This window comes from Arvicanthis niloticus, chromosome 26 (assembly GCF_011762505.2).
Source record: "Arvicanthis niloticus isolate mArvNil1 chromosome 26, mArvNil1.pat.X, whole genome shotgun sequence".
Taxonomy (NCBI): domain Eukaryota; kingdom Metazoa; phylum Chordata; class Mammalia; order Rodentia; family Muridae; genus Arvicanthis; species Arvicanthis niloticus.
In genome coordinates this window covers 11,003,475-11,028,129 of record NC_133434.1, presented here as the reverse complement: position 1 = coordinate 11,028,129, position 24,655 = coordinate 11,003,475, and the positions used below count along the sequence as shown (strand labels likewise).

At 48.4% G+C, this 24,655-nt stretch overlaps 1 protein-coding gene across 1 annotated transcript in view; it reads left to right on the top strand.

The window, feature by feature from the left end:
* Grik4 (glutamate ionotropic receptor kainate type subunit 4) overlaps nt 1-24,655 on the top strand; it is a 430,298-nt gene that overhangs the window by 251,299 nt on the left and 154,344 nt on the right. The window contains 3 exon segments of the mRNA XM_076924803.1: nt 3,897-4,061; nt 17,646-17,743; nt 21,695-21,860. Of these exon segments, the coding sequence (XP_076780918.1) occupies nt 3,897-4,061; nt 17,646-17,743; nt 21,695-21,860 (429 nt within the window).

Below are 24,655 nucleotides of genomic sequence, written 5' to 3'. Positions count from 1 at the left end.
TGGGAAACAGGATTGTCACATACCCCCTGAGGTCCTCATGGGGAAGGAAAGAAGAGGGTCCAACATCAGATTCCCACATTCTCCTTGTCTGCCTTCCATTGTTCCTCTGACTCAGCATGTTAGATGGGGCTCTGGGTATTGAGTGTACAGTGTGTGACACAGTTGGCTGGGGCCTGCACATCTCAGTTTTTATGAACACATTGTCTTAATCAGCATAAGATGTAATACAGTAAGATTGCAAACTGAGAGGCTTAAAAATGGAACTTTTATTTCTCAGTGTTTTCTGGGATGTCTGATGTTGTGGCACTGGTTGACTCTATTCCTAGGGAGGCCTCTCTTCCTGGCTATACTAGAGGGTTGGGTCATCTTCTCACTGGGTCTTCCTATAGTAGAGAGCAAGTGACTGAGTTTCCTGCTCTTTCTTCTGAGAGGGACACTAATTCTATGAGTTCAGGGCTCCACTCTCATGACCTCATGAAACCACAATTAACCCCTGAAAGCCCTCCTTCCAAATATTGTCACATTGGGAGTTAGGGCTTTAAAAATGCACTGGAAAAGAGGGCAGCAAAGGAGAAGATAATGAAATTGGGGTAACACACACTTTAGACACATCTTTTTCAAAAAGAAGAGATGGATACAGCTGTATCTGGAGGAGACACATGGATGTGTGCTGCCTCTTGTAACGGCTGCAATTTTGCCATTGATGTAGCAATGGGGTGGCAGCAAAGCCAGTGAGACTGTAGCATGAACACCCAGGACAGACACGCCTAAGTTCTTGTGTTCACAAAGAGTACGGACTCTGGGTTAGCTTTCCACCACTGTGAAAATGTTCCTGAGGTCAATCAGCTTAAAGGAAGAAAGGGGTGTTCGGGCTGCGGGGTTGATGACTTCAGCTCTTGGTTGCTTGGGTCTTTTGCTTTAGGGACCACATATGTGGCAGAGAAAGCCACTTTGCTCAAGTGGCCAGGAAGGAAGGAGAAAGTGAGGGAGGAATAGAAGGAGGGAGGGAGGGAGGAAGGGATGGAGAGAGGGGGATGGCTAGGATCATTGGTGACCCTTCAGTGACCTAACTTCTCCCCACTATGGTCTGCCTTTTGAAGTACCAATAGCTCTCAGTAGACCCAGCCTCTGGAGGCACACTTCAGATCTAAACCTTATAATGTTTTGGGGGAGATTATTTTAGTGATTAATTTATTACAAGTAATTTATAAAATATCTAGTAGATATTAATAGTTAATAGGATGGCTGTCCCTAGTTGGAAAATCTCATCAGGGTGTGGTGTGTGCCAAGAATTGGGAAGCAGAGCTATTACCTGGGGGTTTTCAGAGCTTCAGAGTCTAGCCTGTCAGAGGTACTGTCTCAGGGTTGGTTTGCCTCTGTGATGCTTCCTTCAAAGCTCCCATAAGATGAAAGATTCCTGCCTACAACACCCTCTCTTTCTGCCCAAGTCCTGGGAGGACAGCTCCAGCCAACCTGAAACCATTTCCTTCTCCATTAATGGCCAGCTCTGAAAGCATGAGCAAGTCAGCAGACTCGTGAGACCCATTCCTTCTCATCCCATGTAAAGACGAGACACTAGTCTTACTGAGTTGAGGACATGACTACTAAACACAGTATTGTTGTTGAGTACCCAATACAGCTTTATCTCGGATCCAGGATCTCCTGAGCATGACTGAGCATGGATACCCAGTACCTGTTGTTCTAGAGCTCTTTCCCATCTCTGGGGCCAGTCTACTTTTACTGTAAAGTTTGTTTCTTAGTATTAGATCTTATGTGGACTCAATATTCCATAACCGATGGATGTGAGGTTGTAATGGTCACCACTGGCATGGGGGCTACACACTGCCTGTCTGCTTTCAGAAGGAACGTCTTCTATCCCTTAAGGGACATGATTTGGGAATCTTTCCTTTCTATTACTGTTCCCTCATGGTCTCAAGTTGTGATCTTAGTGTGACACAGTGTGACACTTTCCCTTTCTGATTATCATGGCGCTGTCTCATTCCGAGTCTTGTTCCCCCAACCAGTCCAGTGAGGCTATAACATGAACACTGACTAATGTCAGGATATACCCCAAGTTCTCCCATTCATAAGGAATGTGGGCATGGGAGGGCTTTTAAGTCTTCCCACTTAAAATTCTTTGGCCACCCGTACAGGTGGCCAGCCACTTCGTGTGTGCTTTTCCAGTTAATGTGTCTACCTCATTGTCTGGGCCTCAGGACTCACCTTCTCTGCAAGCTCGAGCCTACACTGTGAATGTGAAATTGAGTTTACATTGTTCGCAGGGAGTGTGCATAGAAATAAATCCTCAAGTCGGGGGAAAAAATGCGTCGTCACGTTCCCTGCTATGTTCTGGTGTTTTCTTTGTGAGATTGTACCTAGGAAAGCAATGGACAAACCGAGAGTGTGGAGCCTGGGCCATTAAGGTACAGGGATGACCTCAGGGTCACGGTGACGGAAAGCCAACAAGCACTAAGTCCACATCCCTTGTGAACACGAGAACTCAGGGCCGCGTGGCAGAGGAACCTGGTGTGACACACCCCGTGTTTCCGTCAACCTCTGAAAGATACATTTGATTGTCTTTTTACAATGACTTTACTGAGTTTAGAATTCATCTCCTGCATAATTCACCCACCTAAAGCATACAGCTCAGTGGTTTTTACTACACTCATAGTCGCCTCATAACCCCAGGCAACTGTTCCTCTGCTCTGTGTGTGTCTCTATGGATTCGCTTTGTCTGGATATTCTCGTATTGATAGACCCATATGCTGTTTGTGTCTGGCTTCCTTTGCTTGGCATAATGTTGTTAAGGGTCATCCATGTTGTCACCTGCGGAAATATTCTATTTCTCGTATCAGACATTAATAATCCACCATAATAGGAAGTCAGCATCTTCCTCTCCCCCCAACCCCTCCCCCCATTAGTCTTTGGGAATAATTGCTTAATTGCTGCAAGTGTTTACGTTGCGTCAGTTTTCAGCTCCCCCAGGAAGTAAGACTCTCAGTGGCTAACATTGAGTACCTACTAGACGCAAGACTTAGTAGTGCCTACTAGATGCAAGTGCCTACTAGATGCATTGAGTATGTCCCATCTTACGGACTTCTCACAGTAGGCCAACAAGTAGCTTTCCTCCTCATTTTTAAAGTAAGGAAACAGAGATCCATTAGCTAATATAAGTGGAGCTGGAGCTACAACCTGATTCTCCATGGTTTCCTTCACATCGCATCCTGGGGCTGGGCCGCTACTCGCTACTGTACCTCCCCAAGTCACCCACACTGGTTAAGTCCGGATGACAGGTCCCTGACAGCCATTACCTAAACTGAATCCCTCCACTAACCACTGAGTTCGTCTTTTACTATTCCAATGCTCAGCAAGGAAAAGATATTCAGAGAAGTTTCGTAGCTCACCGGAGATGCATGGCTCATGGGCACCAGAGACTGGAGTGTGAGCATCCCACAGTACTCTGCAGCTGCTTCCCTGTTCCCACAGCTGTCCCTCACAAATGCATAGCATTCTCTTTCCTCGGGGAGTTTCTTGTAGACTTAGAATTCCATTTCCAAAAGGGTAGTGAGTACCTGCCTTTCTGAGTTCCTGTCTCTGAGGGTTTTTTTGCCACCTGGGTCCAAGGACCTCAGGACAGGTAGGACCCCTGGTGGCCTGTTGTGGTACTGCATCATGCCTTCACGCTTATGCTATAGAGTTCATTGCTCTATCTGTCTGTGAACAGAGACTGAAGCATGAAGAGCATGGAGAGTTCTGTGGATGTCGAGATGGACGGGGATTTGGGGAGATGCCTGGGAAAGGAAGGTGGCAGTGTGGGGGCGGGTGGAGAAGGGGGATGGATGGGCAATGGTGGTGGGTGGCATACCAACTGTCTCCATATGGTTACCTGCCCACAGCTGCTATCTTGGATGACCCCATGGAGTGCAGCAGAGGGGAACGGCTGTCCATCACCCTGGCCAAGAACCGCATCAACCGCGCACCAGAGAGGCTGGGCAAGGCCAAGGTCGAAGTGGACATCTTCGAGCTTCTCAGAGACAGCGAGTACGAAACTGCAGAAACCAGTACGTAGACTGGACAGGCCGGCAGAGGAAGAGTTGGTGGTGGGCATGTGCTTAGTGCCAGGCCCCTGATACAATATCTCCAGGGGAGGGAGAGAGTTACACACTAGGAAGGCCGGTGAGAATCTCAGCCCAGATGAGACTCCTAGGTTCTGTTGTGAATCATGAATTGGATAGAATATAATTCAACAAGGAATCCATCCATCTATCCATTTATCCATCTATTCATTCATTCATTCATTCATTCATTCATACATTCACCTCTGGACATTTTCTATACAAATACTTGAACAAAGTTTTGTGGATGATTGAGAAAGAATGGCAGGCAGCCACTGGCACCTTCTTCCTTCCCTCCCTTCCTCCCTCCTTTCCTTCTCACTCCTATGCCCTTCTCTTTTCCCTTTTCCCTTCCCTTCTAGTCTTTAGTAGTTCACCATTGAGATAGGCTTTCACTTTGTAGCCCAGGCTGATCCAGAGCTAAATAAGTAGCCTAGGCTAGCTTTGAACTCTCAGCAATTCTCCTGCCCAAGATACCCCCACCCAGCTCTGCCTTATGTTCTTGTGCTGAAGACAGAAATGTAGGAAGATGCTGTGTCTCACAATGGAGTATGGCCATTTTCTCCGACTGAGGTATTCAGCCCGTCTATACCTCAGTTTATTCATCAGTAAAATGGGAGTTCTAGGTTCTACTTTGCAAGTCTTGCATATTTGTTATGAGGTTCACATGAGTTAAAGGATAGGAGAATCCCATGTGAATAGAAGAGTTTTACAGACACAGTAGGGCCCTCAACTTATTCATAGCACATTGGGTGGGTCCAATGTGCTATATGCCTCTTTTATATCTAACAATAGTATGAGAATTACATGCTGTTTCCTCTATTTTAGGAAAATAAAGTGGTGCTCAAAGGTGTGAGATAATCAGCCTGAGCACGGAGCTAGTCGGTGCACAATCTGCTGCGTCTCCCTTGCAACCCTCTGTCTGGTGCTGGTATTGCCTTGTGACTTAGCCTCAGCTAGTGAGCCCCTGCCTTGCAGCCAAGCCAGAAATGAACAGCTCTGGGACTGAAAGCGAGCAAAGAGCTATTAGTAGACTCTCTGCTTCTCTGTCCAAGTGCCAGAGACATCAACTTAAAATGAGGAAAGGCTTGTGTAGATGCCCGGGTTTTGAGGTCTGAGTCCATGGTGGAGCATCATGAAGAGGTTTGTGTTGGAGTAAAGTTACCTGGAAGCAAGAGGAGATGGGAAGAGAGGGAACCAGGCTCCCAATACCCCTGTAAGGACACGCCCCCAGTGACCTCACTTCCTTCCACTAGGCCCTAACTCCTACCGCCATGTGATGACCAAGCCTTCACCACATGAACCTTGGGAGGACATTCGCACCCCAACTGTAGCAAGGGATGCTCAGCCCAGACACGTGATGATGTCATATCTCCCAGACTTTGGGGAGTCCCCTTCTCTTCCTTTTCCAACCCCAAACCAAATGAATAAAAGAAAAGACCAACTTGTGTAACTGTTGGTATTTAGATACCGTGTCTTCCCCATGAGGATACAACAATGCTCTATTGCTCTAACCTGGGATGTTAGGGCTGTAAGAAAGGGAACAGGTTCTCTCTGGTTTAAGTACAGCACATGATGGGGAGGCAGGCAGTGGTCCCCAGGCCCACCACCCACCAGCATATCTCTCTCTGTCTCTGTCTCTCTGTCTCTGTCTCTCTCTGTCTCTCTCTCTCTGTCTCTCTCTCTCTCTCTCTCTCTCTCTCTCTCTCTCTCTCTCTCTCTGTATGTGTGTGTGTTTGTGTGTGTTTCTTTCTCTGCCTCTGCCTCTCCCTGTTCTCATTGTTTGTCTATAACCCTCCTGTCCTGCTGGCTCAAGGCTCTTGCCTCAGCTGGCTAGTTCTTCTCTCTCATCCATCACACACTATCTCACAATGGCTGCCCAGGATGATACCCTCTGATTCTTTACCCTGGAGCTTTTATTGAGTGTTTCCTCTATGCTTCAGGATGTTACACATTGGGAACAGTGTTGGAAACAAGAGAGATAGGACCTCTGGACTCAGGGGACTTACAGTCCCTTCAGAGTATACACAGTGCCAGCCTCCCCTAGGACTGCTTTTTACGAGACATTTTATTAAACGTTGTAGCATTTTGTGCATGCGTACAAGGTACTTTGATCATATTTGTCCCTACAATCTTCTTCTTAATTCTGTTTCCATTACACCCCACCTACGCCAACTTCATGTCTTTTGTTTATAAATAATCCACGGAGTCTGGTTTGTGCTTCTGCTTTTGTAGGCAAGGGTGTGGGGTCATTATTTGGAGCATGGCCAACCTATCAGGGGCCACACCTCTAGAGGAAGCCGACTCTCCTTCCTCTAGCACCATTAACTGCCCAAACCTCCTCAGCTAGAAGAGAGGTGTATTAACTCCGCCTCTCTCCATGTCAGCTTGGTCTTGTGTAAGTCTTGCTCAGGCCTCCACACCTATTGTGACTTCATGAGTACAACCGTCCTGCCATGTCCAAAGGACAACAGCTTTGCTCTGGTCCTCTCTGACTCGCCACTCTCATATTGTCTTCTGCTCACTCTCCCCTGATGTCCCCTGAGCCTTGAGGAGAGGAGTATGGCATAGGTCTCCCACTTAGTACCCGTTGCTCTGGAAACCCAAAGAGGAAGATCTCATCAGGACCGTTCACCCTGCTTTGTGGCCAGTCTCACAGGATGCTGGTGTTTGCCAGACCACAAACAGATATGGACTATCCTTGGGGAACAGTGTCCTCTCCTGGTTCAGTAGCTGTGGGTGACACACAATTCTCCAGAACAGGGTGTGGTGCATCCAGTACAAAAACATTTATTTATTCACTCAATTAGTAAATAAATATTCAGCAAGTGCCTACTGCACCTGATTCTAGCCAACAAGAATTGATCAGGGAACAGAAATATCTCCAAGAAGATGTCACGATTCATTTCTAGGACAATAAAAGGAAGACAGATTGTTTAAGATCTTCCAAATAAAATCAGAATACCAATAGCTTCTCATGAGTCTCCTAGTCTGGTCTGAGGAGTTTCTTCACCTAGGTATCAGACAAGGGTCTGTCTGGATTTCTTCATAACTCTTTGAAAACCAACTCCCGTCTTCTTCCCTTTAGTTCTCCAGGGCCCTCCAACAGGTCTCAATGCATATGTGCCCATTGTGGATGGCGTCATTGGCGGGACGAAATTTCCTCTCCCAGTGACCCATGCAGCCTGCCTTGGTAAAGTCAAGGCATCTAAAATATGAAGCCAGATGAATCAGGGAGTAAAGGAAATTGATATCTTTATTCTTCTTCGCAGGCCTTTGGACATCTTTTTAATGTCCTTTTTGGCACCGAGTATTTTATTAGCAAGTGGCCTTCGGTTCAGCTTTTATATCGGTGTGTTTGAGGCAAGCTTCAGATGGCTTCTGGATTTTTCTCCCGCCTAAGGGTCTTTCATCTGGAGTCAGAGTGTACCACTACCACAGGTTTTAAACGCCACCTAGATAATTCTTTGAAAGGCCACACCCAGTATTTTCTATATTCAGGGAAGGGAACAGGTGGGTTTGTGCTAAAGCAAGATGATCAGTCTCTCTGGTGTCTGTGGTAATGCTGGGAAAAGATAGGTAGACTCAGGAACAGGATCCTTGGGTGGGGGAGGCTAGCCACTCTGATCCCTATTTAGGAAGAGGTCTAAGTGGTATGACAGGTAGGACTGGATGGAGCAGAGCATTGCCTGTGTGGTGTGGAAAGGCTATATAGCCATTTTTATGCCTCAGGTTTGCAGCTGTGTCAGATAATACTTACAGTAGTGTTTGTCTCATCAGAGTGGTCCATGCAACAGTGTAGGTGACGCACTCCCTTGGTGGGTGCACACACAGGTCTTCAGCAAGCTGTAGTTTTGGTTGTTTGATTATTTTTGCTCCTGTTTCAGCTGTGCATGCTTCCTCCCCCACCCCCTCCCCCTCCCCCACCCCTGCTACCCTCACCATTGCCTCCTCTATCCTGTTTCAAAGCTCAGCTGTCCCCGAGGGCAGGGAGGGCTCCGCTCTCTCCCAGGCACTTCTTAGGTGACTTGCTTATTGTCAATATCCTTCATGTTGGGGTGTTCTCATTCTCTTTCCAGTTTTCCACATTTGATGCGCCTGACAGTTTTGTGCCTTTGAAAGTTGTGGTGGGTCACCTCGTGCCAGCTGCTGATCCATACCACAGTCTGAGTTTTCCCCGGGCTAGTGGTCCAGGTCTGATTTTCATTGCTAATTGAAGACATTTGCATGGATCCAGGGCCTTGGCTGACTCTCCCAACCCCTCACCTATCACCCTGTGGTCAGGGACCTCGCTTCAAGATGAAAGAGACTGCCAGTGATGTGTTTGGTTAGGCAAAGTCAAGACTGTGATTGAAGTTGGGACTTTAGCAATTCAACAGGGCTATTTGGTCTTACTGAAGTAATAGGTGCTTTTCAAAAAAGCTCTGTACACCGCACACTTAATGAACCACACTCAGGGTGGGCCAGCCAGTCCAGGGAAGTGGAGGTTATTCTGAGAATCAAAGATGAGGGAGTATAACGAAGATGAAGATGCCAGCATCGTCTGTGCGCCGAGCACAAGACGTAGAGATGGAAAGTATCACACAGGGCATTAATTAACAGCCAACCTGGAAGCTGGGAAGATACCGAGAGAGAGAGAGAGAGAGAGAGAGAGAGAGAGAGAGAGAGAGAGAGAGAGAGAGAGAGAGAGAGAGAGAAATCAACCCCGTTCTGTCTGGTTCACATAGGCAGGTTTTCACCCAGTAGGTTTACCTAAAGTGAGGGTCACTTACAAAGCTTCCACCAAACACGGGACTCCCCCCACCTTTCCCACCACTGCCTCAGGCTTCCCGATATTTGATTTGCTAACTCCCCCTGCACAGCTCACAGATCTGAAGTGAAAGGAATGGACAAGACCCATTAGGCCACCTCCTCCCCACCCCCCAAGACCTCTCCGCCCTTCTGGCTTCCGTCTGTATCTTATCGCCATCTCCCCATCATGGCCTTCTGTTTGCAAGGAGCCCCTAAGAGGCATCAGATTTTGATGCCCTCTGCTCCATAGATTGCTCTGTCTCCTGTGGCGAATGCATTGGGTTTAACTGCGCAACTCCCCTTTGCCACTCAAATATCCGCAGGCACCGTCACTATGTAGCCAGAGCCAGTTTGAAGCTTAATTTACTGTAGAGCAGGGGCCTTCCTGTCAATCCCTCACCTCCGCTTGTTCCTGTGAGGCAAGTGTACTATCCACTGTCCAAACTGATATCCAGAAGGCACTCCAGGGAACTGGGACCAAGGAAGGCTCCAGCATTCCTGGCACAGAACACGAGCCTGGTATGTTCTGACTCCATCAGCAAGTCCACTCTTCCTAGGCTTCCAGGATTCTTGAAGGCTTGGGATCATGACCTTCAGGGATTCAAGGTCCCCTCAAGATCAGTCCAAAGCATCTTGAGTGATGGCTCGGTGGTAAAATGCTTGCTACCCCTGTAAATCCCAGTGCTTGAGAGGTGGAGGTGAATGTCTCCCTGAGCTCAGTGGCCAGTCAGCCTAGACTGCGACTTGCTGAGTTCTAGCCCAGCAAGAGACATTGTCTCAAAACAGAACAAGATGGATTGTGCCTGAAAAACAAGACCCAAGGTTGACTTCTGGCCTCTATGAGTGTGTGTGGGTAACACACACACACACACACACACACACACACACATACACACACACACTGCCAGGGTAAAGAGAAGCCAGACAGGCAAACAAATAGTGAGGAGTCATTCAGACATTCTTTGCTTTGCTGTCTGAGATCACCACTTCTCAGGTGCACAGTGTGGACTCAGAAACACACAGAATGGCAGAGCTCAGAAACAATCTGGTCCGATCCTCTTAAGTCATTCAGGCCCCTGGCCTTTTCATGGAAGAAGCTAAGGAGTACACAGTCTTCAAAGTGACAGAAGTCTTAGGTGACTTCTAGAGGTGTCACCAGAGAGTGGCTCAGACAGGGCTTACATCAGAGCTAGGACATAAGCCAGATGGTTCCTATGAGAAACTCTAGGCAAAACCTTGGGATGTTCCATTGGTGAAGAGACCTAGCACCCAGTAGATGGTACATTAGCTCTAGCTAAGACTTGAGCCTGGACAATGGGGCTATGTTAGAGCAAAATGGCTGACGAACGTGTATGTATCTTTTACAGAGTCTACAGCGGGCATAGTTGATGGTCAGTTATGAAGGTCAGTAGAGGCCCACACTCACATTCAGGGTAGGGGTCACCTGGATGCCCCAGAATTCTAACCTTGGTCCTACCACATCTTAAGGTTAGGCCTTATTTCTAAATCTACGTCCTTGTGGGAGAAGAACCAGAATTCTCTGGAAATGGGCAGGCCTAACACTCTCCCTTCCTGAGGTTAGTGGGGGCGGGGTGTGTGAGAATGAGAGTATTTGACACATTTGGAGTAGCACACGGCCCGGTGTGAGCTCTCAGCAACTTTTACCCATTTTTGTGAAGCCTAGACTCATGCCTCCCTCTCAGTGGTGGCATGCCTGCCAGCTGAATGCCTGGCACGTGGGAAGCCTCAGGGAGTAGTGTCGTTCCTTCTGCAGTGGTTTGTGACTATTAGGGAAGGAGGAGGAGGAGGTGGTGGTGGTGGTGGTGTCTGGAACCGGGCCCCACCATGCCCCATGGAGCATGATAGAGCAGTAAGCTGCCCTCCTCAACCCATACACACTGCCTTCCTTGGCTCAGCCACAAGTCCACTTCATTCGGCCCACTGACCACCTTGGGGACGAGAACGGGGGGTATCCATCCCTGAAAGCTTTGGTGCAGGAGGAGACTGTGTGTCAGAGTAAACAGAGGCAGCTACTGCCTGCTTGTAGCTCAGTCTGGGCCTCTTGATGTGTTCTGCGTGTGGGAATAAGGAGGCACCTGCGCCTTGGGGCTCCCCGTCTTGATGCTAAGACCTGAGTCATGTCTAGTGTTTTCTGCCTCATGCTCAACCTGGCCCTGTGAAACTGGGATGTTTGGCACCTGAGAGTATCTGAGTGGCTCATCTAGAGCTAGCTTGCCAGGGACAGGGACCTCCATTCGGTGGCCTCTGGACCATATTCCTCACAGCCAGACCTCCCCATCCTACACTGCTCCTATGTGCTTGAGCCCAGCTCCTTTGATAGATGTAGGAGCCACAGAGAAGCCCCTCCATGGGGCTGCAACAGCACCTCATGGTCTTCTATTCTCTTAGCTGAGCCGTTAGTTCCTCTGCTGCCTAGAAAACAGTTGTGACCCTGTCACGTACATCTTTCTGTATCCTCACTGCCCTACTCCTCTGGAAACAGAGTTAGGGCCATCTGTTTCCCTTTCTTGATGCCCCCCCCACCCCCAGCCACTTCTCAGTGCCCTTACTCTGGTGGATTTGGCCTGTAGGATCCAGGCCCAGAAGTTCTAGAGATGAGATGAGTGGCTGTTCCCCATCCGTCTCAGGGATTCCCATGTCATGCTGCTGATGGGTGGACCATCCTATTTCCCTGGACTCATCTTGGACCACCTCAGTTCAATAGAGCAAGCATCCAGTGAGCAGTTGCTTTCTGTCAGGTCTGAATAAATGTCCCCATGCCTTCAAAAGTTTAGAACCTGTGAAGTCAACGGATAAATGGATGTGGGTCTGGAGAGCTCAGAAGGGCAGGCCTGGGACCCCAAGCTCCTGAGGCCTGATATGTTTAGAACTCACAACTTTCGAGGCTATAGAAAGTGTGCATATACCACACACTAAAGAACATCTCCACGTGCAAACAAATATGTTACACACTATACAGGTTGAATGTCCCTTGAATAAAATGCTTGGAACCAGAGGTGTTTCCTGGTGGGGTGGAGGTGAGGGTTTGAACTGTTTGTATGGACATTAGTAGCTGAGAAGCCCTAATACTATATCTGAAATTCCAAATCTTAAGCGTTTTGAACATCATGACAGTGTTCAAAAGTTTCTGATAGGATTTAGGATTTGGGGATTAAGGTTGCTTAGCTTGTAAATAGTTACACATCTGTCTACTTAGATGAGATTTTACCACCTATTTTGAGGTAACACATCCAAATTTGGGATTATGACCTTCTGTAAGAATTTATCTTTAGAAAAAAAATCCCTCTGCTGAGAGCCACTGCAAGTACGCTTGGGGCAGAAGCTGGCTAGGCATTTGGAGAATTAGTGAATTGCTCTGTTTTGACAGGCCGCTGAGTCAGATGCACGGCCCAGAGATGCTTTCTTGCCTTGGGGAAGGATCTGAGCTGGGTGCTAGAGGATCAATATGAGGTTCCAGAACAGAGCAAGAGCCTAGACCATGGCAGGCTGGGAGTGCTAAAGAACCCCATCTTAGAGAAGTCTTTTAAAGTAGATAAAGTAGCTGACCATGGAAACCAATTATATAGGAAAGCAGCTAAAATATTTTAATAGTGATATATTAATATCTATGATTTTTAATGTATTCATAGGCAAGCCCAGTGTTGGGTCTGCGCACTAGAACAAGGTTGAACTAGTCATGAATATAAATGACGTTTGTGATGGGATATGAAAACATCGGTAATTTCTGCTGGTGACAAAGGCACATGTACTGCAAATACACTGTGCTTTATTACATGCATTGAAAGCAAAGGAAATGTTACATTTCAGCTAAGTTTACAGAGAGTAATGAACAACACCACACACACACACAGACACACAGACACACACACAGACACACACACATGTGTGCGCGCACACACACATACAGAGACACTCTCACCACACACACGCACACACATACACACTCTTACCACACACATGCACACACACATACACACACATACACACACACACTTGCCACAAATACACACACACACACACACACACACACTCACATAACACAGAGCTGGTCAGGTAAGCAACAGCTGATTTAGGCAGAACTCACCACTCCGAGGCAGCCTGGAGGAGGAGGACAGAGTTAGGCACAGTGCGGGAAGAGGCACCGGGGCTTCGAAGGCAGGGTGACAGGCAGATCAGACCTCTTAAATTTTACTTGTCATTGGGAGATTTTTTTTTAGCACGTTCCTTACAACCTATTATAAAAAGAATACATGCTCATTACAGAGAGAGAAGAAATAAAAAAAAAAAAGAAAAAGAAGAAGAAAACCACAGAACATTCTCACTGCCAAAGCAGTGTCATGGAACATTCTAGTTAATTGCCATTCTCTGTGGAAGGCTGTGGTTTAGGAGATGATCCTAGGGCCAGGGGTCGAGCTGTCCAATCTGCACTTTATTCCTTAGTTTCTTTGTCTTGGTTTTTGTGTCTGTAAAGTGAGGCTGCCAGCCATTGTACCTGTTCCATCAGGTTGCTTTAGAATTACATAATCTGTCCCTAAGACGTTCTCCGAGCAGGCCATAATTATCTCCTGGTAAATGTTGGCACTAATCATGTCTTCCTTGGCTCATTCTTCAATACATAACTAATCCCAGTATTGGCTTAGCGTGAGCTTCATGTAGATGCATCTATAATTTACATCCTATTTAATTCTCTTAATATTATCACACAAATAATAATAATAATGCTATTATTAACTCTTCGGATACATTTAAAATATCTAAATTCCATTCTATTCAGGCATATGACCCACTCTTTATAGCTATTCCTTGATGGTTCGATATTTTATTTATTTCCAGTTTCCTGTGAGAAGAGTCAAGAAGACTGCAGTGTAGCTAAGCCCTGGTCCCTTGGTTTGTTACTCTAAGGGCGAGAGGGTGCCTGGATACATCAGACAGACCAGAGACAGAACTGGAGACAGAACCGCTAGAAAGTGACGTCATATTGGCAGAGCCTGGGAAAAGGGAAGGTGTGGGAGAATCAAGAGTGACCATAGCTTTGACCTCCAGGGGCTAAGGGAAGTGAAGCACAGTGGTTAAGAACATGAGCTTTGGTGTCAGATGGACCTCTAAGGTCAAGACTGGCTCAGCTATCTGTTACCCATGTGCGCTTGAAATAGTTACTTATAGACTACACCTTCCTTTCCACAGCTGTAAAGTGGGAATAAGATGGATCGTCCTCAGGGGAGGAAGAGGATTAGCAAGAGAGCCAACAAAGGAAGATGGAGGAGCACAGAGCACAGTGTGGGAAGGCGGATGAATAAGAAAAAAATATAATGATGTATTTGTGTGGAAATGCCATAACGAGACCCATCACTTTGTGGCTAACTTTAAGCATTAATACATTTGGAAGGCTGGGGTGACACATCAGCAGGGAAGAGGCCTTACTGTTCTCCCAGAGGACCCGAGTTTGATTCCTGGCGTGTGTGTTGGATGGCTCATGACCATCTGCAATTCCTACTACAGGGAATCTGATGCCCTCTCAGACCCAGGCCCTTTGGCAACAGAGTCTGTGCTCACACTACGCTGAACTCTGCCATGTTGAGTAGGAGGGGCCAGAGGGCAGGTGGTGCTTAGAACTTGATTTGGTACTCAAGATATAAGCCAAATGGGAGTGTCATCTGGGCAAATGCAGCGAGGATAAGTTTGTCTAGGCAGAGGAAGGCAAAGGCAAAACCCGGATTAAGCAAATAGGAGCGAAAGAACCACTAGCCAAGAGAGGATATCAGAGAAGTAGATGAGAAGCTGTGCTGGACAGCGTTATGACATCCCAAAGGACCGCATCACCAGCTTGTCATAGGCTAGGAAAGGGTGTTGGGTGAGAACAGGTGACAGGCAGTGATTGTCTTGACAAAAGTCAAAGAAGGTGGGTGTGCCGCGCCAACCCTGACCAGCAGGAATTAAGACACGGAACAACCGGTTCCTTCTCATAGGAGTTTACTCGGGATGCTTAGCAGTTGGTAGTCAAGATGGCGAGCCCCCGATCCCTTCCCGGGCGCAGCTTATAAACCCTGCCAGGAGCCCATGAACTCATGCCACATATCATCTCTCCATAGGCTCATGACACTTGCGTAAGATCAGGCCACCTTGAAGCATAGCCTTCACACCTAATAAGGACTTGTTTATCACTCGGCCCTCGGGTGGCCATCGCCATCTTGGGGCGAGGTTCTTATGGCGCCTAACAGGTGGGCTCAGAGAGAGACCTCTGTTAGCATGGAGGCACTGTAGTTGTAGAAGAGAGAGCTGGAAGAGGGTGTGGCTGGAGAGAATCAGATTGTACAGTGAATGGGGCACGGGGGGGGGGGCTTGAAGCCCAACGTTGATTCTGACCTTGACCTACTATGTGTCACTTAACATCAGGACGGAGGACTCCTCTTGAAGGCTGCCATGCTGGGGTGATATTGAAAGCACTCAGCAGGCAGACGGAGATACACAGTCAGATGTGAGAAGGCTTGCATTCTTCTCATCCAAGGTCGGGCCTTGCCACTAGGCTATATGCCCTTGGGGTTGGATACACTTAGTACTGTTGAGTCTTCTGCAGCTCTGAGATGTTGGAGCCCACAGATGATGAGAGGATGTAGAAGACCCAAAGTTCATATGGTGCACCACGAGACTGTGATTTGAACCATGGAGTCCTCCCGTGGTACCTGTACCCTATGCCGTTGATCCCATGGCTTTTGTGGCTGATGGTTGAGACTCTCTCCCTAGGAAGGAGCTCCAGGCTTCAGGAGTGGCTTGGTGACTTCCTCCACAAGCCAGCACGCACTCTTTCCCCACTTGCAGTTTCTGGGCCTGGGAAATGACTCCTGCCATGAATAAGAGAGAAACGTGTGTGGAGCTGGGCTTTCAGTTGTGGGTGCAATGTCAGATTGTGCAGTGTCGAGCCTCTGTATGCAGCTGAGGATGACATGCAGGCTGGGCTCTGACATCACTGATGTGTGCAAAGAGTGAGCTCAGACTCTTTCTGTTCCCTTGTTTCTTCTTCAGTCTCTAGCATTCTGAAACCCTTGATTCTTCCATCCTCTTCTGACCACAGGCCCCATCATTCTGTATCCAGTCACCAATCCAATCGGTGACCTATCTAGAAAACAGTGTGCCTGACATCCAAGGTCACCTGGCCAAAGGGATCAGCAATCTAGTGAGCGAGTGAGTCCAGGGAGATGGTTCAATGAGCTGAGTGCTAGCTGCATAGCATCAGGACCTGAGTTTGAATCCTAGCACCCACAGAAAAGCTGGATCTAGCTAGCAACTTCAATGTTGGGGTAAAGAAGGCTGGATCCTCTGGGCTCACTGCCCGGCTACCTAGGCTAGCCAGATGGTAAGATCCAGGTCCAGTGAGAAACCTTGTCATAGAAATTGAGGTGGGGAGAAACAGAGGCTGACCTCTGGTGTCACATTACAGAGAGAGAGAGAGAGAGAGAGAGAGAGGAGAGGGGGAGGGAGAGGGAGAGGGAGAGGGAGAGGGAGAGGGAGAGGGAGAGGGAGAGGGAGAGGGAGAGGGAGAGGGAGAGGGAGAGGGAGAGGGAGAGGGAGAGGGAGAGGGAGAGGGAGGAGGGAGGAGGGAGGAGGGAGGAGGGAGGAGGGAGAGGGAGACAGAGACAGACATAGATAAACAGACAGACAGACACACATGGACACTAGAGAGAAGAGAGGAGAATTCTATACCACAACCAAATCGGATGGAGTGTTTAAGATGAGAGATGTAAAGTAGGGATGTGGGAACAAGGGTCTAAGGCAAGAGGGTTTCTGGGTAACCCATGAAAGGTGAGTGTCTAGCATTCAGGAAGGGAAGGAACCTTCCAAGTTAAAGGAAAGCAAGGTCTCAGGCAATCCTGGTTCCCAGCACAAGGTGGGAACCATCTCTGGGCAAGGCAACCAGAGGGGCCCTGCCAGGAAATACTCCCTCCATCTTTCTTTTCTTATTCTTTTCCTTCTTTCCTTCTTTCCTTCTTTCCTTCTTTCCTTCTTTCCTTCTTTCCTTCTTTCCTTCTTTCCTTCTTTCCTTCTTTCCTTCTTTCCTTCCTTCCTTCCTTCTTTCCTTCCTGCCGGCCTTCCTGCCTTCCTTCCTTCCTTCTTTTCTTTCTTTTCTCTTTTCTTCTCTCTCTCTCTCTCTCTCTCTCTCTCTCTCTCTCTGTCTCTCTCTCTCCTGCCTCCTCTGTTGTGCATCTTTTACCTTTCGGCTGGTGTCTCTTAGCCACCTCGGTCACCTGACTGTCTGCTTTTCTTGCTCCTCAACTGTCTTTGCAAGTGAGGAGTTAATAGATTGAAGGCTGGCCACCAATAGATTGATACCACCTAGATCTTGTACCTCGGCAGCAGCTGTGTCCTCCAACACTCTGCAGATCAGACACGGGGTGTGGGGGGCACCTTGAATTTCCTATGACCTCTGTCCTTTGGTGATGGTGTGGACAATTTATACCCCCTGTTGGCTATGGCTATATGTTGTCATAACCTGGGTCATTTCCTCATTTAATATTGTCCATAAACACTAATAAAACTGTCGGAGAGCCTAGCAGACCAGGGAGAGAAGGAGAGACTTGCGTTTAGAAGGGGCAGAAAGAAGCCTGGATTGGGTATGGGGCAGAAGGTGAGGGCATTGGGTAATGATCTAACGTAGTCAGGGACTGAGCTGCATCATCTGATGTCATGTTTTCTTCCCCAATCCTGTTTTTGTCCTGGCTACAGTGTGTCAGATCCTCCCCAAGGGAGTGGTCGCTGTCCTGGGACCATCCTCCAGCCCAGCCTCCAGCTCCATCATCAGCAACATCTGTGGAGAGAAGGAGGTGAGTGTGGAGCTGCTTTAGGGATGCTGCCTTCAGACTGCATCCTTGAATGCAGGAAGTGCCCAAGGAGGCCAAGTTGTTACGGACATCATCCATGAAAATCTGAGGTAGAATAACCCCTGGGGGGACATGTCCTTTTCCCAAGGGATGAGAAGATGGAAGTTTGACCACAAGATTTCCAAGCTGAGCTCAGTGTCTTAGGGCCCCAGGACAGGACTCTGCCTTCAGTGTCCTCTCTGTGATGCAGAGATGGAGGCTGGTGTTCTGGCATGAGGCTGAGGGGGCAGAAGTCTGAGCTCCTCACTGTGGTAAGTGTAGGCAGTGGTGCTCTGGTCCTTGGGGGTCTGGGGAAGAATGCCTTGGGAGAAAGAAGCCACTGCTCCGTTTTATTGCGAGAATAAACTGTAAAAGCCTCGGCTTTCTAAGTGGATGGGAAAGAGATTTTATTTTGTTTTCCTCATTCACTAGTTCCTGCAGTTGATCTTCCGAGCGAGATGTTGGTCTTCAGGTGTGACCTCTGACTCGGAGTCTCTCTGGGCCCAAAGTGTGGAGGCCATTTCCTTTGGTTCCAGTTCATGGGACAAACACATGATGGGAGACAGGTTTCCTAGCAACTTGCACTTTAAAGAGCCTGCTGTTGTTGTCATCATTGTGGGCCCTTTTAGAAGCTTCTGGTCTTTCACCTGCAAATATATGCCCAGAAGACAGTGAGCTAGAGAAAAACACTCCCCCCACTCCCCATACCATCCACACCTCCCACACCCCTATACCTCCATTCCCCCCATGCCTGCACACCACTCATCCCCCCACCCCTCCCATCCCCCCACCCCTCCCATTCCCCACCCCGCCTGCACTAGCCTCCCTATGTCCCAAAGCCTTTCTGTACCAGAACATAGGAAGCAGAGCTTGGGCTCTGGGAGGAACATGGAGAGGCAGCACCATCTCCCACTTGTCCTAGAGACCCGAGGCTTGGTTTTCCATCAGTGTCTGATGCTGGAGAATAATTCTGGAGAATAGCCAGGTGCCCTTTTAGAGAAGGCCTAACATCCCCACAGCAAGCCAGCCACCCTTACCAAAGTGGGGGAAATCACAGACAGGCTTCTGCCTACCCAGCTTCCTGGAACTGACCCCCTTGATACGGTGATCAGGGTTTGTAAGTTCTGGTTCTCTAACCCCCTCTCAAAACTGTTATGTGTAAGCATTTTATGGCCCTCGCCACCCAAGTCCCAAGGCTAGATTTGCTTCTCACAGACCTTCAGAACACCCCGCCCCCCCAACCCCCTGCTCAGTTACCCCAGAAGATGCTTCTTAGGCAAGCTCAGACTGCAAAGGCACTTCCGTCCTGACACAGCATGTCACAGGCTCAGCCAGGAGCTGACGTTTAATTTAAATCTTTCTCTCACTGTGCTTCAGGTAACAGTCAAGTGTGGCAGGTTGTTACTCCAGCCTTGGTTCTGATCTTCACCCAGCTAGGTGGCCAGTATTTGAGCGCCCACATTTCTTTGGCTCTATTCCTTTTCCTTTCTGTTCTCTCCTTTTCTCCACCACACTCCCTTCACTGGCCCTTGCTATCCACTCCAGAAGAGCCCTGTCTTGGAGCTGGAGCTGTTTCACATTGGCTTGCAAGACCCTCCACAGTGGTGCCTTTCAGGACAGAGGCCACAGGAGCCTCTGATTTACAGCACACACACACCCACACCCCCCACCGTCCAACCAGGAGGCACTGCCCAGAAGCAGCCAGGCAGTAACCGCTCCTCTGCCTGGTCATGTTCTTTCCAGAGCAACCTTGCTTGCCACTCAGATTATGCATTTCGGTTAATATTTTATGAGGCCTGACTCTGGGGAAAGGCCATGGAGTCTTCACCATGGGCTCCAGACCTTTAAATGCCGCTAATATTTCTGAGACCCCATGGCCGGCTGCTTCCTGCCTCCTGCTCCCCCCTCAGCCCACTGTGGTGACTTCTTGGGACGAATTTGCAATCATGAATCAATCATGGATTGATTTTTTCTCCAAGAGAGAGAACAAACCAGCAGGGTGAGGCCTAGCTACCCTTGCCCAGGCCACAGAGCAGCTGGCTGCCTTTCCAGCAGCCTTCCAGAGGGCCCTGCTAATGATTGAACACTTGCGTTCATCCTGGAGAGACCACTCCATCCTCTCTTTTAGCTGTGTACAGCTAAAAGGGTCTCTGGAAACTTCTACAATTAGAGAAGAGGGAAGGGAGGGAAGTGAGGCATTGTCCAGGAATGGAGGGAAACTGACTGCATGCGGGTTTCTGGGCTGGTTTACTCTTGACAGGGAATCACATTCTCTCTTCCTGGACTCTCAGAAACACCCGAGGTCTGCTCTGTTTTCATGAAGGTTAGCCAGGTTAAATGGTTTGCTCCTGAATCACACAGTAGAACCTAGAGGCAAAGCAGTCTGCAGACTCCAAAAACCATGTATCCTTCTCCCTCCCTGAAGGACCGCTCCCCAAATCCAGGGCTGGGAGCTATGAATTCATCCATGTCTCCAAGGGCTCCCCACCATGGGGAAGCTAATGGGCAGAGCTCTTTCGGCTAGCTGCTGCTGCAGCTCAGTGGGCTGCCAGTCACACAGGGAGGAGTCAGGTCAGAGACTCCAATGTCTGGATCTGAATGAGCCAGGGCACCTGGCCCATCTCCAGCTTTGCTCTTACCTGGCTCATTTGTCCCCTCTCCTGCCTTCAAGGTGTATGTGTTACTCACTTTAGATCAGTTGTATGGGATACAAATGCAGGCAGGAGGAAAGGCCCCAGTGAAATGCACTGGGTCAGCTCTGATCTTGAGAGTCAGCCTCCATACTTGAGGCTTTTGTCCATTCCGCACTGTGCAGTCCCTGCTGGAGGGAAAAATATGGTTGTGTTCTGTCTGTGGTTCAGGGGCTAAGCCTCCTTGGATTCAGTAATTTTCTCTTTGGATTTTACTAGCTCTCTGCTCTCTTCCCATCTCAATTTCCAAAGAGCTCTGCTTTCTGGCAGACTTCTTTCTAAATCGTGAAAGGATAAGATGGAAGAATCCTACAGAGCCCATCACAGCATCCTCCCAGACCCCTGTAGCAGCGCCTCTGAGCAAAACCAGGCAACGAAGACTTCTGTAATCGCATCTGACTAATCCATTCTAGAAGCCAAGTGCCCCATCAACAGGAAATTCTTCCTGCTGTCCACTTTCAATCTCACTTGCTTTCGAATCAGTACAGACTCATGCTCAATTTTGGCTTTCCCAGCTCTGAGTACCAGAGATGAGAGCCTCTGAATAAAATTAAGGTGGATGGCAGCTTATTACGATTTAACTTTCCCATTACCTACCAAATAGCCTAAGCTGTCAATAAAGCCACCATTGGTGCCTCTTAATATCTCTTTCCCAGCAAAGAGAACGAACATGGCATCTTCTAGAAACATCACTCGTAGATGTGCTGGGAAGCCAGCACTGCTCTGATGAATCCATGGTAGGTATTTGTCCATCTGCCTCCATCCAAAGGCTCTGAATGCTACCCAGGATCATTGCTGTCTGCCCCATGCCCCTCGGATTTACCCTGGAAACTACTATATACCAGCTATGTTGAGTTGTACTGAAAACCTCCTCTCTAACCTGTAGGGAACTGTGTGTCTCTTCTTGCTATCTCTGCTCCCGTTTGTTGACTACAGATAATATACCACAAGGATTTCAACAGTGATTGCACTCTTATACTACAGAGTATGTTCCAAGATCTCTAGCCAAAGGGTGACTCGTTCTGGGTCTTGCCGAGAATGCTACCATGTCATGTACTCCCATGGACTTGGAGCCCAGGTCTCTCGTGCTGCTTTCCCTTTGGTGTGTGTCAAGGTGTTAAGCAAAAGAAGACCTGCTCACCCTGGTTCACCCATCCTGCCTTGAGTCTCTCCTTCCTTCTGGATCTGGATCCTCCTTGCTGTCCTGTTTTGCTCTTCTTGCCAGGTCCCTCATTTCAAAGTGGCCCCAGAGGAATTTGTCAGGTTCCAACTCCAGAGATTCACCACCCTGAACCTTCACCCCAGCAACACCGACATCAGCGTGGCCGTGGCTGGGATCCTGAACTTTTTCAACTGCACCACCGCCTGCCTCATCTGTGCCAAGGCAGAATGTACGTATTCCCAGGCTAGCCCCATGTCCAGACAGGCTGGTCTAGCTCCATGTCCAGACAGGCTGGACGTGTTCATTGTTCATTTCTACTAGGCCGTGAGCACCTGGGCTTACAACAACCCAGGAAGGAGGTATTCTGAGGATACTAGTCTGACTACAAACAGGTGCAGTCAGTCTCTCTCTCTCTCTCTCTCTCTCTCTCTCTCTCTCTCTCTCTCTCTCTCTCTCTCCCTCTCTCTCCTCTCTGTATGTGTAAAAGAGAAGCAGTGCCCATAAGCGCCCTTTGGCATGGAGCTAGGCTGCAAGGGAGAGACTGGCCAACTGCCAAGTCTCTTTGTATCTGCAAACTCAATTCCCACATTTCCAGCCTCATTGTTAAGGAGATACAAAGAGAGAGGGAGAGAGAGGTGGGAATACAAAATTGAATGCATTTGTACTTGATGAACTGAAGGGTATCTTCCCCCGGGAGAGCAGGTTTTGCTGATGGAACAAGGTCCAAGGTCAATCCCTGATAAAGCATCTTCTTTTCTCTTTCTGCAAACACAGGTTTGGAAATGCGTTTTCTGTGTCTCCCTCACACAATTTGAGACCTAAATGTAGTGTTTATGAGATTTAGCTAATTTGAGTCAGCAAACATGTGTGTTCATGTAGTCCTGGTGGCATCCGTATACCTGCTTATTGTCAGTTAGAGGCCGGCCGCTGGTGTATACTGGTGGCCGGTGCTTGAACCTAGCCTGTCACCTGCACAGGGGAGCTATGCAAGTTGTTCTGACCCTGCACGTCGTCGTGGGCTGTGCTCAGTTATATGGAGGTGTGCTCTTTTCTGCCAGGACCTGGCTTGGACTTGTCTGAGCTGCTCTGAGCAAGGCCTTCCTCTAGCCTTGAACCCAAGTACGATCTAAAAACAAAACCACAGGACAGGTCAGAAGCACCCACTTCAGCAGACCTTCACCCTTGACTGCCTCCACACGTGCACTTTGTATTTACCCTCCAGCTTTCCTGGCTGTTTACTCGGCAAAACCTGCTCTCCTGTATTCTCCATCTGTACCTAGTTATTACAGCCAGCCAGAGGTTTGAACGACATGGCAACCCCCATTTCTAAGTCGAGGATGTTGACACTCAGACTCATTCACAGTCCTAAACCTTATGCAGAAGAATGAAACAGGTCTTCTCTGGACATCCCAAGCTCCTTGAGTCCAAAGTGATTATGAAGGAGTGCAGGCCACTCCCTGCCGTGTGAGCTTATCCCCCGTTAAACTGTGCTAAGTATTAGGTGAGCACTGTGGCTCATGAGAGGAGATTCTCTGAGCCCAGAGATGCCAGGAAAGGTTTCCAGGCTTCCGTGGGGCTTCCGATGAACCTGGAAAGATTCAAAGGACTTAGGTTAACAGGGAAGAGAGATGCAGGCCAAGGGAGGGGAAAGGGAAGAAGAGAGACTGCTTCTATGTCTGAGGAGGAGTTGGCTCCATTAAGGACGGATATGGATAGGAGATGGAAGGAGGTTGAAGCAGGAAATCCAGACCCATGGGTGGCAAGGAAGCGGGTATAGACATGGGTCATGCGTTCGAGGGACTCTGGAGATCTCTTCCTTGAGGAATGGCTTCAGAGGAATGGTCATTGTAATGTTGGGGTCACTGTTAAGGGACAACTAGTTTGAGTAGATAAAAGTGAGGCCAGGGTTGGGGACCTGAGTTAGACTTATAAGGAGCTGAAGACCCTCAGGCCTGGTTCCGAAGGGTTCCTTCCAGCAAATGGGCCCTGTGAAGGCTCACACGTGGGTCACGTGCAGGAACACACCAGTTCCTCTCTCCGTCAGTCAACATGGGTGCTGAAGCAATTAATACAAGAAAGTGACTTTGTAGGAAATGGGGTGTGTGTTGGTGTTCTCAGGCTGGGGGGGGGGGCTCACTGAAGGGTTTTAGCAAGGGCTGAGCGAACAGATATCAAATCCCTTCAGTACAATAAAGGAAAGAGAACTCCAGAGGATAGTTGACCTTGTCTAGAGTCCCACAGCTGAGTGGTAAGAGCTGAGGCTAAAATTCAGGTTTCCTGGAAAGTAGGTCAATGCATTGCCAGCGTTTCCTTTGCATTTGTCAGCCTGGGTTCCTCTGGATCCAAGCTGACCTGTGCAACCGCCTCAAGTCACTTTTCACCATTTACATTTCAAATCTGAATTAGGTAAAATGAAATTTTCAGAGCTGGGTGTGGTGGTGCTCCTCTGTAACCTTAGCTGTTGGGAGGCTGAGACAGGAGGATTGCTGCAGATTAAAGCCTTCATAAGCCACAGAGCAAGATTCTGTTTTTATATAAATATATATATACATATACATATACATATACATATATATATATATATATATATAGAGAGAGAGAGATTAAAATCCCTCAGTCTCACTATCCTCACTTCAGGTGTTCAGCAGCCACGTGGCCACATGAAGCCGTTGGCCACCAACTAGGAAGCAGAACAGAGTAGCACTGCGGAGAGCTCCCTTGGAGCTTGATGTGAATGAGTATGGGCAAAGAGTTCTGTGGTTGAGAGTGAGTGAGAGAGAGAGAGAGAGAGAGAGAGAGAGAGAGAGAGAGAGAGGTGTGAATAGAGGGTCAACCTTCATCCTCTTTCCCCCTCGTGACAACTCACACTTCTGCTCGGCACGGGCATCTTGGAATCCAAATAGTCTCCCTCAAGACTCACAAAGATCTGGCAGTCCATGGGATGCTAATAATTGGTGGAAGGTGGAGGGGTGCTGTATTTCTTCCCTCCGTATGTAGTACCCAGCATCAATGGATGATGTCCCA